We start from the raw sequence: 15,978 nt of genomic DNA, 5'->3' as shown, positions 1-15,978 counted from the left end.
TAAAAATTGAGAATTGTTGCCAGCGCCACTGGCGGTAGAAAACAACGCCCTCACGCGGGAAAAGGCCTTGCGATCAACCGTTGGTCGATTATCAATTTTTATTTACCTTTTCGAGGAACTTTTGAGCAACTGTTGTTCAATTAAAGTAGATAATTATCTACTTTAATTTCTTATCAACTGTTGGTTGATTATCAGATCTTGATTAACTTTTTATCAACTTCTGATCAACTCTTGGTCGATTATTAACATTGGATCAACTTTTGATCAATTTCTGACCAATTGTTGGTCGATTATCAACTTTTAATCAACCTCTGATCCAATGTTGATCGTTTATCAACTTTTCAAATTAATTTGGATTAACAACTGTTGGCCGATTTATCAATTTCTGATTAACTTCTGATTAACTGTTGGTCGAATAGCAGCTCTTAATTATCTTTATATGAACTTCTGATCAACTCTTGGTCGATTATTAACATTGGATCAACTTTTGATCAATTTCTGACCATTTGTTGGTCAATTGTCAACTTTTGATCAACCTCTGATCCAATGTTGATCGTTTATCAGCTTTTCAAAATAATTTTGATTAACAACTGTTGGTCTATTATCAATTTCCGATCAACTCTTGGTCGATTATTAACATTGGATCAACTTTTGATTAATTTCTGACCAATTGTTGGTTGATTATCAATTTTTAATTACATTTTGAGAAACTCATGAGCAACTATTGTTTAATTATCAACTTGTTAATAGCCTCTAATTTACTCTTGATCAACTGTTGGCTCATAATCAACTTTCGGTTAACTTTTGATCAACATTTTGACAACTCCTGATCAACTTTTAGTCGATGATCAATATTTGATCAACTTTTGATCAATTTCTAATTCACTATTGGTGGATTATCAACTTTTTGAAAAATTTATGATGGCCTCTTGTGCAATCAATAATTTTTGATTAATCTCTCATCAACTTCTGATCAAGTGTTGGACAATTATCAACATTACATCAATTTTTTGTTTAACTATTAGTCGAGTATCAACGTCTTATCAACTGTTATTCGATTACCAACTTGTGATCTGCTTTTAATCAACGTTTAATTAACTGATGATTGATTATCAACTGTTGATAAATTTCAGGTCAACTTTTTAAAGATTTTCTGATCATCTCTTCTCCAATTATCAACTTTTGATTAATCTCTAATCAACTTCTGATCAACTATTATTCGATTATCAACTCATGATCTCATTTTAATCAACTTCGAATTAACTGTTGATTGATTATCAATCTTTGATCGACTTTTGATCGGTTATCAACTTTTGAAATTGGTTTTGAACAACTTTTAATCGACTTCTGATCAAATGTTGTTGGATTGTCAACTTTTGACTAATCTTTAATCAACTGCGTTGGTTGATTATGAATTACTAATTAACTTTTGGTCAACTGTTGATCAATTCCTGGTCTAATTTTGATCGCTTATCAACTAGTTTGATTAGCTACTTGTTAACTTATGATCAATTTCTAATCAACTGTTAGTTGATTATTAACATTTTATTGAATTTATATCAACTGTTAATCAAATATCATCTTTTATTATATTTTGATCAAATTATGGTCAACTGTGTGTTGATTATCAACATTAAATCAGCCTTTGATCAAGTGTTGTTCGAAGATCAACATCTTATCAACTTATATCTACTGTTGATAGATTATAATTTTTTAAACTTACTGTTGATCAACTATTTGTTGATAAATCAACTATTCATCGACTTCTGATTAACTGTAAATTGATTATTACTTATTGATCAACTTCATTGAAATTAGGGCGTGGCTTAATTGACCTTCCCATTTTTAAAATTACACTAAATGTACCTTGACTGTAAGATTAGGATTTAAATTGGTATTCTAAGTCGTACGTAATCAAAAGGTTTTTATGATCATAATTCTCATTCCTATTTAGGTAATCCCTTAAATTAGGAACATAACTATCTAACCTAGTTAGCTCAAGTTAGGTAAGTTCATTTACTGAAAACTTACCTAATCACAACTTGTTTTAAAAATAGTCAAAAAGTTATTGAAATAAAATTTACGAAGAAGAAAATTGTGGTAAAACTAGCGATAATATTTTGTTTCTTTGTCAAATTTCCCAAAAAAAAAGTACTTTATGATTTTTGGTAATTCGTGAAGAAGGCTTTTAACCCTTTAAGGACGATTGGAACACCGGTGTCCCATAAAGAAAATAATTTTTCCTGACTACCTAAAGTTATTTTTTCTTATGTCTGTACATAATTGTAAAGTAGAAGGTTGAAGGAATCAAGAATATTTTTTGCAAGTCTGTAGCTATTTGTTATGTAGTAAATATTTAAGCTCAAAAATGGCGAATTTTTAAATTCTCAAATTCATATTTGATTTTATTTATTTTTTATACTCCCAATTTTTTCTAAGCAAAACCCCTTTGGCAATAAAAACTACAATACTCATACGTAATATTTTTCATTAAAGTGAAAAATATTATTCATTGGTATTGTCAGAAAAATCACTTAAATTTTTGGGCTATTTTTGTCCCTATCGTTCATAGAAGCACAAAATACACCGAATCAGACTCTGTTGGACTTTCCAAGGTTAAGACTTATCATTGATTATGTTTCCCAGTTTAATTTTTATTGTTGATTTTCAGTCCGTAAAAAGTGTCTCGTCGTTAAAGGGTTAAAGAACGCTTTCTTAATATTTACGTTATTGAGTCATTTTGACTTCTGACGTAAAGTTCTTCCCTGAAAGTTACATAAGATTTACATTTGTAGTGTCGCTTGCATTAGAAGATAAGTAATTTTTATAACGTGAAAATTACGTTTTCTCTACGTTACTCTAATTTGGCAAGAAAATGTTATTTGGGATGAAAAGTTTTTTTTAGAGCTTTTAGACAGACTTTTGCAAAAGGAAGTGAGAAATTTGGCAATCTTGACTATTTTTATGATTTTCTCTTCAACCGTAAAGGTCACGATCGATTTATCCGCCGTGACGGATTCTCCTGCCCTAAATCTCTTCGCTAGCATTTACTCAACGCTTATTGATTGGAATTTAGTGACGAATGTCTTGGCTGAATTGACGTTCGTGCTCAATCTTCTGAATGCGGATTTTGAGGTGCAAGAAGCCCCAAAGAGATCCTCAAGTCCCTCTGATGTCCTCAAAAGTGCCAACAATTGCGTCTTCTTTGCCTTTGGCGTACTCAATCGCCAGAGGAAGCTTCTAGCTCTCCTGGATGCCACGACAATTAAGATTCTCCTGGACAATGAGCGAATTTCTCAGCTTCAGGAGACTCTGCATAAATTTCTGACGTCTGTGCATCGTCACAAGGTTCATTTGATGTCTTCCCAGAGGTCAACTCTGCAAACGACACTCCCGGGAAATATTTCCGTGGGTCAGGGAAATGTTTTCTATCAGCAGGAAAATGACACGAGGGACAATTTTCCCTCAACCAAGGAATTTGCGGCTTTCAAGAATCAACGGGATGGCTTTTACACGATCTTGAGGGCCTGGGAAGTCAATCATTTGAGTGCTACGTGGGATTTTGGCAAAGTTCTGGGAAATAAAGTCCGACAGCTCCTCAATCAACTGCCACTTCCTGTCAATATGGCTCATTTGGCCAAGCTCTTCACGGCCCAATTGATCATTTCCTGCAGCCATGAGGATGCAGTGACGCAGCTTCAGGACGATTTAGGGGCCAATGTGGATCTGGGGAAGCTGTCGAAGCTCACCCAGAGACTCACGGCTCCTGGCTATTCGAGTGCAGAACTCCAATTTCCGGGAGTTCAGGTTTTCTTCAGGGACTTCATAGTCGCAGCAGAGGAATGCAGCGTTTTCGTGGAGCAACTGAAGATTGCTCTGGTGGCTGAGCTAATGGATCTCAATGATGCTCCCTTCGAGGTGATCAATTTGTCCAACTCGGAGGAGAATCTGGATGAATTCAGTGATATTGTGGTGAGTTGAAATTATTTTACCGAAATAAAGTTTCTTTAGGTTTCTTTGAATAAGTTCAAGGGGATTTCCTAGGCTTCCTGAGGGGTTCTAAAAACTACTCAAGTAGCAAATTATAGCACTGACTTCTCTGACTTAATAATGACTCATTTATAGAGGTAATGGATAACCAAAACTTTAATGTGATTTTGAATTCTAAAATATTAGGCATTTTAGAGTCAGATTATGGTCAAAAACATTACTCAAAATTGACGAATTTATTGCTTTTCCAATTAATTTGTTTGACAAGTAATTTTTTAGTCATTGACGAGGAATTTCAGAGTCACTGCTCTACACAGTAAAAAAAATTAACACTATTATAGTGTGTAATCTTTCACACCACTATTATAGTGTTAAATTTAGAAAAAAATGTTTAATATAAAATTGTTTAATTTAAAGTTGTTGAATTTCAAGTTGTTGAATTTGGAGTTGATGAATTAAAAAATTGTTGAATTTTTGCGTGTAAACTCAAAAATTATTGAATTTTCATTTCATTTCGTTAATTTTAGTTTCTTTTTTGCATTTTTGGACATTTGTAGTGTTTTCTCCTGTACTCGAGATCCTCCCTAATGCGAGATAATTACATGATGCTCGGATCTTCACGATATACTTATGATGCATATAAATATTTGATGTTCTATATGACTTTTGCACAATGAAAAACATCTCGACTGAAGTATATGTCTTAAATAGAAATTCAACAATTTTTACACAACTTTTGTTTAAAAATTCAACAACTTTGGTTGAAATACACAAGGCTTCACACCATAATAGTGTTAAAAATTATGATCAAACTATAATAGTGTTAATTTTTGATCATATTGACAAAAAAATACCATAAAGTTGTGTATTTTTTCACACTATAATAATGTGAAAAACTATTTATCAAACTATAATAGTGGTAAGTTTTAGAATTTTTCAACAGTTTTAAATTACAAAACATTGTTGATTTTTTTTATGACTATAATAGTGAGAAATTTTACACAGATCGAAATTAAATAATTAATTTATCCAATTTCACACTATTAGTGTTAAAATTTTACATATTTTCAAATTAAATAACGTTGTTGAAAATTTTTCAACTATAATAGTGATAATTTTCAATCACGTGACAATAAATTACCAAATTATTGTGCATTTTTTAAACATTTTTAAATTAAACAACTAAAATGGTCGATTTTGCACTATTATAGAAGTAAAATTTAACACATTTTTTTACTGTGTATATGAATTAGAAGACTTGCACCATATTATTCCCCACTTACTGTAGGGGAGACAGGGGTAGAATTAGCCAGCAAATGAAGCTTTTTTTTCGCGCATGATTTGTGAAAAAATGATAAAATTTGTCTAATGTTTTAGGTGTGATTCTTTCATAATCACACCTATTGTGATACTCCGATTTTCTAAAAGTGCTCCGATCGAGCTGAAATTCACAGGGTATATGTTTTGAACATCCCTGATGCCAAAAATGATAGTCCACCATTTTCGGGTCCGGCCGGCCGTCCGGCCGTCCGTAGTACGCAATATCTCCGGTTTGGAAAGAGATATCTTCATAAATTTTTTTTTAAATGTATCTACTTGCGCGTACGATAATTTTTATAAGATTAGTTTTTTGAAAAACCGGTTCTAAACCGGTTTAAAACCGGTTTTTATAGTTTTTCTAGAAACTGGCTTATGCAATTTGAACTATTTTATGTTCATGTTGTAGCGCTACTTGAGTAGACCAATTTAAAAAAAAAAATTTGGAGATTGCTCCATGATTTCTCGAGATATTTCAAGTTAAAGATTGCAATTTTAAGAAATTTTGCTCGTAGCGTCAGGTGGGGAAAAAAGCGGGAGAAGCGGCGTCACACATGGTATTGCGCCATTTCTCCCTATCTCTCACTCCCTCTATATGTAGATATATATATGTACATACATGTAAACATAGTATATATGCTTATATATACCAGCGGATTTTCGCGGGTCGCGGATGTTTTCGCGGATTTTCGCGGGTCGCGAAATTTTTCGCGGATTTTCACGGGCAGCGAAATTTTGCACATATCAAGCCTGAAAGTGGCTCTAAATGGATGTAAAGTTTGAGGCCTCTATCTCTCATAGTTTCCGAGATAATCAACTTTAAAGATTTTCAGACACTTTTATGCATTTCTCATACAATTTAATGTATAAATATCGTTCGAGTTTGCCACAATCCGATTTTGCAACGAAGGAATCACACCTCTATAAGCTGATCTAGGCTTATCACTGGCTTTATGTTTCATAAGTAGCATTAAGATATTGGCTGTATAAAACCGTATAGTTCAGAGCTCTCAAATCCTTGGCTTTTTCTAGAGAGGATAATGAAAAAAGTATGACACATTGGCTACACCTGCCCCGGCCTGGGTAGATTTAGCCACTTTCGGGGTGCTATTTGCCACCAGTTTTCCAGACGAAATTTTAAAACTGGAAATACCAAGTGTTATTTCACTTGATCCACTGAAGCCCACTGATACTAAATATGTAACTTAAACCTAATGAAAAAGACTTTAGACGACTTTTTTATGACATTTTTGTAATTTCGGCAAAATTGATGAAAATATCCTGAAAAAATCTATTTCACAAATTTTTCATCCGAATGGCAATATTGCTTGGAATATCAATAGTACTCTTTCATCTAACAATTATCCATGTATTAGTGAAAAATCATTGATAGTTTTATCCCGCCACGGAAGAGTGGCTACAACTGCCCCGAGGGCTGTTTTAGTGTTTTTCATCTTATATAAAAAATTGGATAATTATTATCCAAGTGAAAAATATTTTTTAATTAGGTTTATTAAACCAGAAACGAGGTAAAACTATGAAATCTTGACTAGAAATTCAGAAAACCAAATGCTGGTCCAAAAACTGTAACATCAAAACTACAATTTTATACCCATTTTATAAAAATGCTTCTAAATTGTAGGATAACAGGATCAGACTTATAAATATTTCTGGGAATATGGGGATGTGTTCCTACTTTCATTAAAAAATACTTTGCTCAAGGTACATTTTAAGGGAACCGAGAAAAATCCACTGTCTACTTCTGCCCCTGGCTAATTGTACCCCGGTGTCCCCTAATCTGACACTCTGATGACCTTCAGAGTTAGATGACTCCTTTTTTGGAGAACACAGCTACCCGAGAGTAATTTCCCGGTAAAAAGTTACCTGGATTTCATTATATTTTCCAGCTCAGTTTAACTTTATTTCTAGTAACGTCCCAAGTAGGGGAGGATGGGGCAGTTTAACGACGGGGCAGTTTCAATTTTTGCATATTCTTCTTATCCCGTTGAAAGGAATGGGATAAAACTTTTATGTTATTGAAGAGATAACTGAGACCCATGTTCATAAAAATAATTAATTTCCTGACGCTTCTCGTTTGAATTCTGTAATTGATTTTGTAAAAGTGCATCAAAATGAAACTTTTTGTAATGTTTTATTTTCAACATTTTCTGAACTATTGCACTTAGCCATCGAAGTAACATAATTTTAATAAATTATCAGTGGTTTTATGATTATTATACGGCATTTAGCGTTGAATGAAATCTAAGACGGTTCTGATAATTTTCGTTTGAGTTCCGAAAGTTCGTGAGGGGCAGTTTCATGTAAGCACACGGAGAAGTTTCCAGTGTCTAACAATTTACTTTTTTAATCAAAATTAACTGTTTTTGTCGATGAAGTTCGAAATTATGAAAAGTAGTATTTCCTAAAAGTTCATAAAAAATTTCAAAAAATAATCTTAAGTGTTTTTTAAGTCCTTAAAAGTCATGAATTTAATTGTTATAATGTATTTTCAGAATGTTTTCAACAAGATATTGTAATTTTTTTTAGTATAAAAATTCAAGACTTTAAAATACTATTATAAAACTGTTATACTAAATAGGACATGTTCTGAGACGATATAATGATCCAACAATGTACAGAATTAGCTTAGCACTGCAAAAGACATTTCTTTCGTGCAAAAATTTAAAGAAAATTGCTCCATTATTGAGAAATATGCTTGGAAATATTTGGCGATATTTTATTTTCTCTGTATAATCAATTTAGTGTTCAAATTCTGTTATAAAGTTCTTGTTCGATTATATTTTTAGGCTGTAGAGTCTTAGAAGACTTAAAAATGGTAATTTTAATCAATTCTGGTATCGCAAGTTTCCTATAAACACGTTTCATCTTTCTCAAAAATTGCCTCGTATTTATCTTGAAATTGCCCGGCAATGGGGGACTTTCACACATTAGCATCGAACAGACTGGGCCATTGCTCTTTTAATCGATTTTCAAAGAAGCAATGGAGAAGTGATATGACACCTTCATTGGTTTCGATTAGATAACTCACTGAGAACAGCGCCATCCAGTGTAAGTAAAATGTCCAAGGCGGGAAATATTTTCAGTTGTTCAAAACAATGTAGTTCACATTATTCACATGTATTTTATACTAAACTTTAATTTCACTAATGCCTAGACTCATTTTAAATACATTTCAACAGTTTTCACAAGAGTTTTATGATTAAAATTTCCTTTGTTTTGATTTTTCCTGGCATCAGCTGATTTCGATGGTGGTCGATGAAATTTCGAACAGTGAATTTAAATAGAGAATGTTAACGGACTATGTGATATGGAATTGTCAAGAAAAAGCAATTGACCGGGCAATTGCTTTTTGCTTTTTGTTCAAGGTATTTAAATTTGGCTAATTTTACTAAAATATCATTTTCTTTTTACAGAATATTGTCTCAGAGAACGGAAAAAGAACAAATTGATGGAAAAATTGGTTTGATGCCGCAATTTTTTGAATATTTTTTCCACGTGTAAAAAAACAATGAAGGAGTAAAAAAGCAATGACCATGTAAAAAAGCCCAGTCTGTTCGATGTGATTCTGCCTTTCAAGTAAAATGAATTTCTCCACAATAGACTAATGAAATTAAAGGATTGTTGTTATTATTTTTATAACCCTAAACCCAACTGTAATTTACAGAATATACAAAGTTTTACTTATGTTTATAATCTTTTTGCAAAATGGTCCCAAAATCAATTTTGCAATTTAGGGGTGAAACTGCCCCACCCTTCCCTAACAAAATATAAAAAATAGGTTACTTTCACATTAATTCATAGAAAAGCTCACATCTAACATTATTTATTTCTTGGAAGAGGTTTCGAAAGTCAGAAGTAGCGTATTCGTATTAAAAATATTAGTCTTGTCAAGTAATTGAACCGAGGTAAGTTTGCTTACCAAAATCTTACTCTAATTTGACCATTGTAATACGATGGCACTTAGAAAAGTCATGTAAATGGACATTCGAATGCAAATGTCGCAATGTGAAAATTTTTAGTAAGCAAACTTACCAAAAATTTACCTTTAAAACGCAGAAATTTTCTGGAGCCCCTGAAGCCCGTATAAGAGCTGATCCCCATTTTTCATCTTTTTAAGAGGTTCTATTTCTTGACTTCATTAGTCCGAAAGAGACTCACCTGGCAAAACTCTCTCACGGCAGGCGGATTTAACCTGAACCGTGGAACTGTAGAGACTCCATCCGCAGGAACAAAAAGGATGCGCGTATCTGGTAAGGGTTCGCTTGTCTATTGCAAACCAAGGAGCTTCCCTATTTACAAACCAATCTATTCACCATGAACTGTGATTGGTACAACAGAGAAAAATTACAGAGAAAAGCCCTTCTCCTTCTCTCTCTTTCACACAAAACGCGTATGCGTAGGTCTCCCGAAGTATAAAGCTTAGGTGTAAAAGGTAAACCTAAGTCAATCTACTGGAATTTTCATCACAAAACAAGTATTTTTGGGTCTGAGGAACCCAAAAGCATAATTGTGTATAGGATGGAGGTCTGTCGTGAATTATTTACCACCCGTAAACAATTTAAGAGGCACGTTCGTCACAATATGTTATTTACTGAATCCAAATTGTATTTTCAAATTAATGAGTACTACCACATTATTTATGCTATTTTAGCACATTTAAACGTGTTTTCGTGGATAATAATAATAATTTTATTTAATCCTTGCAAAACTTGTGCTTTGGGTTGTTTTCATGGATCAAGTATTACTTTTTATTACTACACTCAGTCCCGGAATTATACACATTTAGGGACAAAAAAAAACACCTGAAATTGCAATATGTATAGAAAAAAAATTGCATACCATCAGGGGCTTTCTTTTGAATAAATCCGCCGTAGAACGAATTTCGCGAACTGTTTCAAAGACATGGATTAACAAACTGTAATTTTTGGCCATAGTTCTTCAATAAATTGTTAGAATATTTAAAAATTTTACCTTAATAAAAGAAATTAAAGTTTATTCTGAAAAATAAGCACAGTGCGTTCAAATTTCCCGCATTATAAAATAGATTGAGGCATATTTCTCAATTTGACTCCAAATAGTGGGAAAATATGCACAATTGTATGTGCACAATCCCGTCTCCAATCCGCAAAAAATTACTCGGACTCAAAATGACTGGTTTTTGGTGTACAAGCAATGGTCAAAAAGATTACTCCTAATTGTAATCTTAAAAATTAGTCATATTCCTGTCGTAGTTTGGTCACGACATTACTCAAGATTGAATTAGTAATATTATTGTTATTTTATGTTTCTAAAGTTTACTCTGCCATGCAGTAACAAAAGCGATTCCAAACGACAGTCTTTTTCCGTATGAAAAATGACGCTCCTAAGACAATGCATTTGGTGTCCTTCTCTATCGCATAAGTACCAAATCGACGTACGCACTTTGAATGATGAAGACGTTAAGTGCACTTCACAACTTTCTATTGCACTACCACCGTAGACACTATTTTCTCAACAATTCTTCACATTTTCTATCGTTTTGTACTACGTTCTATGTAAATTTCTCTAATGTTTCCCTAATTCACTACTCACATTTGCGAAGATTTTTGCCGTTCGACTATTGCTGAATGAGGCATCCAACATGTAGAAAATTTTCCAACTGAATAGCAACAACACAATTTTTTTTTTAATTTTCACAAAATAGATCTTTTCAACACAAAATTTTAATCACAGGACACTCTAGAAAGTGGAGCAAACTCCTAAACCACAAAATTTCATTTTACCAAAAAAAATATTTGTGTGTTTATCATGCAAAAAAATTGCCTAATTTTCACTTAAGTCCTGTCGGCACTGTACTTTTTCGAATCACAACACACATCTCTACCGGGGGAGCTTTTCCTCCCAATGTACACTATTATATTGTTGAGAAAACACGCGAAAATATCAATTACTTTGCGAATTTAGAGCACTGAATAGTTCTATTTGCCATTTGACAAGTGAAATTTCCCCTCAGATATACCCAGTGAGGGGAAGATTTTTTTTATAGGGACACTGGAAGTAACTGCAAGTCGGCGTTATATTTTAGTCGTGAGCGAGTAATTTCAGAGTTATTATGACGCCAAATGACTTCCGTAATTACCGTCATATTATTTCCCACTTACCGTCATTCGACTCTCTGACGACCGTCATAAGACCTGATTTTGGAATCCAGAATACATACATGCAAAGGTAATCTTACACCAAATTGCTATTTGGGTCAGGCGCATGATCTCGAAGTGCAAAATGCCGGGACTGAGTGTAAATTCGTGAAAATCAACAGACTCTGTTTGACATAATCTTGAGATAAGAGTGACCTTTGTCGTACCAATCGTAACATATTTGTGTCAACATTGCCTACATTCTTATTGAAATTGTCAAAGAGGTCCTCGTTAAGAAGAGCCTCTGATGTGCCTAAGTACACTCAGTCCCGGCATTATGCACTACGAGATTATGCACCTGACGGAATTATGCACATACAATAATGCATGTTTGCGTACCATTAGGAGTCAATTTATGAAATCATTTTTGAAATACGCCTGAATGTATATACTATTTTGCGACGCGGGAAATTTGAAAACACTGTGCTTCTTTTTCAGAATAAAACTTTAATTCCTTTTGTTAAGGTAATTTTTTTAAATAATCTGATAATTTATTGAAGAACTGGCCAAAAAGCACTGTTTTGTTAATAAATTTCTATTAAACAGCTGAAACTTTTTGTTTTAACTACTTTTACTCCGCGCGAAATTCGTTCTACGGAAATTTATTCAAAAGAAAACCCCTGCGGTTATACAATTTTTCTCGATGCATAATGTCATTGCGCGCGTTTTTTTCGGTCCCGAAAATGTGCATAATCCCGAGACTGAGTGTAAGTCTATGTCTATACGTCACGCTTAGTAAAATCTACCTTATCATGACCAGATTTTGCTACTTGGGTCTAGAAAGGTTTTTTTTTTAATTTCGTGTTAAATTACTCTGAAATTTCTGTTTTATCAATTCGGATGTAGATTTTCTTCGAAAATATTTGACATTATTGTCAGTTTTCTGAGGAAAACTTACGAAAATATTACGTTATTAATACAAATAATTTAATAAGCAAGTTTTAAAGGAATGCTTACTAAAAATTTACGTTATTTAAATTATGATGGAAGCTTCTAACGTGCTAAAAATGTAAGATTGACTTTGGTAGAGTTATGTGCATTGGAAGTAATTTTAATGACCAGAAAATTACTTTATCCTTACGGTAATTTTTATTTTGGTAAGAAAATGCTACTTGGGATCTGGTAGATGTTTTTTTTTTAAATTCATCTAAGGAGTTCAATTATCTGAGATTGATTTTTCTTTTCCAAAACCCAAATAAGAAAAATCCTAACTACCATATATTGTTTCTAGGGTATTCATCATAACAGATTTTAAGGTTTAAAAGATTTTGGAGACATTTTTCTAATTATTTTACCAGGTCAATCCTGATACAATATCGACTATGAGGACTCTTGCCAAGTTCCTAGGCTTCACAGTTTCCCTCCCATTTCCCTATGAAAATTGCAAAAACAGCGTGATTGATAGCCAACAGATCTGCCTGAGAAATCTCCTCCAGCCTCAGTTTGACGTTAAGGAGATCCTCCTAACGGCCAAGGATGAGAACAAATTGATGATTACAATTCCTTGGCTGGTGGAATATCTGTCGATGTTGGATCATGTGACGATGCAGTTGGATTACTACAGGAGTCTGATGGATCTTCTGTACAAATTGCATGTGGATCTGGGACTTGGGAGACTGACAATGACGCCAACGTGCCTTTTTATCCTGCGTCTCTGTCTTGGGTGGCTGTTCGATCGTCCAAACATTCCTGTTGATGATTACTATGACTATCGGCGAAAGTTGGAGGTTTCCTGGGTGAAAAAGCCCCAAAATCGCCGGAAAAACGGACGCAGGGAGATTGAGAGGAATCTCCTGAAGTCCCTCAATCCAATTCTTGAAGCCATTCTCAATGTTGCTTGTCCCTTTCTCGGGGATTTCCGATTATCTGTGATGCCAGCAAAGGCCACAAAAGTCGTCTCCCGGACCGGAAGATACCGGCACATAACCACAAAACTCACCACAGAGTCTCCGGCCAAGAAGACAGCTGCCCAGGATGCACAGAAACAACTCACTGATGCATTCCTTCAGTCCCAGAGTCCGTCGATGAGAAAAATTGTAGATTTCGTCACTGAACGAGTGACTTCGGCTGCCATTAAGAACTTCCAGGTGCTCTACTTCTTGGACATCAAGAAGGCAACTCAGAGGGAGATTGCACAGATTCAGGCTGATGATCAAATGATCATTTTAGAGCGTCTCCAGAGGATTTACCAAGAAGCTCAGGAAAAGCTCAACAGGGCATGGGAAGATAATGTTCCGGAAATGATTAGTGAGAAAGTCTCCAAAGCCCTGGATGCTCTTCTGGCCATTGAGACTCTCGATGCTGTGAAGAAAACCTGCGGAGATATCGTGAATCAGAGATGTTTAGCCAGAGCTAATGACTGGAGGACTCTACACTCCAGAGAAATCAGTAAGTTATTTTTTTCAGTTTTTTCTTATATTTGATAATTTTGGAGACATTTTCCGCAAAAGAAAATCTTTTAAAATTTTAAAGAGACTTTTTATAAATTTTTAATCTCAAGGCTAGAAATTTATTTAAAAATGTCAATTGTGTTTAATTTGGAGACTTCTGGTTTGCAAGCTTTGGAGACATTTGAAGAGACGGAAACATTTCTAAATATCGAGAAAGCTTTTCAATAAAATGCAATTTAATTAATTTCAAATGTCTGCCCTTTATTTTAAAATGTCAATTTAGACTTGGCTTTGGAGACTTGAAGCTAGACTCTAGACAAGCTTTGGAGACATTTGAAGAAACGGAAACCTTTCTAAATATCGAGAAAGCTTTTCAATAAAATGCAATTTAATTAATTTGAAATGTCTGCCCTTTATTTTAAAATGTAAATTTAGACATGGCTTTGGAGACTTCAAGATAGACGCTAGACAAGCTTTGGAGACATTTTATGTAAAGAAAATACTTTTGAAGTTTTCAATGTTTTTTTCATATGAAAGCAAAACGATAAAGTATTTAACACTAAGTTTTAATTTTGGAGACTTTATTGGTTAACTAATTTTGGAGACATTTAAAATAATAGAAATTATTTTAAAATTTTGAGAATATCTTTCAATTGCATAAAGATTGAAATGAAATTTATTTGGAATTTCTGCGCTTTCTTTTGAAAATACCAATTTAGACATGATTTTGGAGACTATCGCCAGATAAGCATTGGATACATTTTATGTACAGTACTATTAAAGTTTTTAAGAAACTTTTACTGTTTCTTTAAAGGAATTAAGGCGATGAAGTTTTCAAAGACAAGCTTTAATTTTCGAGATTTCAATTTTATGTCATTTTTGGAGACATTTTGTATAATCGTTACTCAAAGTTTAGAGATATTTAAGTAGAAATACTACAATGAAAGTCTTGAAGAGACTTTTTTTTTTGTGAAATCGGAACTAGAAAGTCTCCAAAACTAAGATTTACTTTTGGAGATTAAATTTTGTAACTGTGTTTTGGAGACATTTTGTAGAAGTCAATTCCTCTATAAAGGTTACAACGGTCGTAATTTGAAAGTCTTGAGTCACTTCCTCTCTCTCTAGAACGGTACCGCAACAGTGTTCATGGAGAGAGAGAAGTTTGTCTTGGGAAAGCTACGAGGAGAGAAGTATCGGGCTCTGTGTTTTTGGGACTTGAGAAGTGGATAATTAGATTTCCAAGGACCCAGGACAACAATTATATTAATCGCTCCTCAAGCTCTGGAGATATTTAAGTAGAAATATTATCTTAAAAATGTTGAAGTATCTTTTTTTTTAATGAAATCAGAATCAAAACGATAAAATCTTCAAAACTAAGCTTTAATTGTGGAGACTTTATTGTCTCGCAAATTTTGGAGACATTTTATAGAACCTCTTTACAATCTTTGGATACATTTTATGTAAAAAAAAATACCTTTGAAGTTTTCGTGAGACTCTTTTATTTAAATCAAAAAAAAGTCTCCAAAGCCTAGAGTTAATTTTGGAGATTTAATTGTTTCATCAGTTTTGGGGTTACCTTGTTTTATATAACCGCTATACAAACCTTGGAGAGATTTAAGTAGAAATATTGCATTAATAATTTTAAAGGGCCATATTTAATAGAAACGATTGAGTCTACTAAAAAAGCTTTAATTTTGGAATTTTTTGTTTAACCACTTTTAGAGACATTTTATATAACCGCTGCAGATGATTTAAAGACATTTTATGCGAAAATATTAAGCGAAATTAAAGCGTTTAGGAGACCTTTTGTTTTAATAAATCAGGACGATAAAGTCTCCAAAACCAATCGTTTATTTTGAAGATTGTATAGTTTAATCGGTTTTGGAGACATTTTATATAACCATTACTCACAGCTGGGAAGCATTTGAAAAGTGGGTTTTATAAATCTTAAATAAAGTTTATTTCAAACCGTCAATTTAAGCTTGATTTTGGAGACTACTATTTCATATTTCATAAGCTTTGGAGACATTTAATATAAAAGAAAATATTTTAAAAATTAAAAGGTTTTGAAGGATTTTTGCGAA

General features: G+C 33.3%; 1 protein-coding gene across 1 annotated transcript in view; it reads left to right on the top strand.

Annotated features, from left to right (window-relative positions):
• LOC129807749 (brain tumor protein) overlaps window positions 1-15,978 on the top strand; it is a 132,075-nt gene that overhangs the window by 112,159 nt on the left and 3,938 nt on the right. Inside the window, exons 4-5 of the mRNA XM_055857209.1 lie at window positions 2,989-3,972; window positions 12,803-13,892. Coding sequence (XP_055713184.1) covers window positions 2,989-3,972; window positions 12,803-13,892 — 2,074 coding nt within the window. The remainder of the gene's footprint in view (window positions 1-2,988; window positions 3,973-12,802; window positions 13,893-15,978) is intronic.

The sequence above is a fragment of the Phlebotomus papatasi genome, chromosome 3, assembly GCF_024763615.1.
Source record: "Phlebotomus papatasi isolate M1 chromosome 3, Ppap_2.1, whole genome shotgun sequence".
NCBI lineage: Eukaryota > Metazoa > Arthropoda > Insecta > Diptera > Psychodidae > Phlebotomus > Phlebotomus papatasi.
This window is presented reverse-complemented; position numbering and strand designations above follow the sequence as displayed.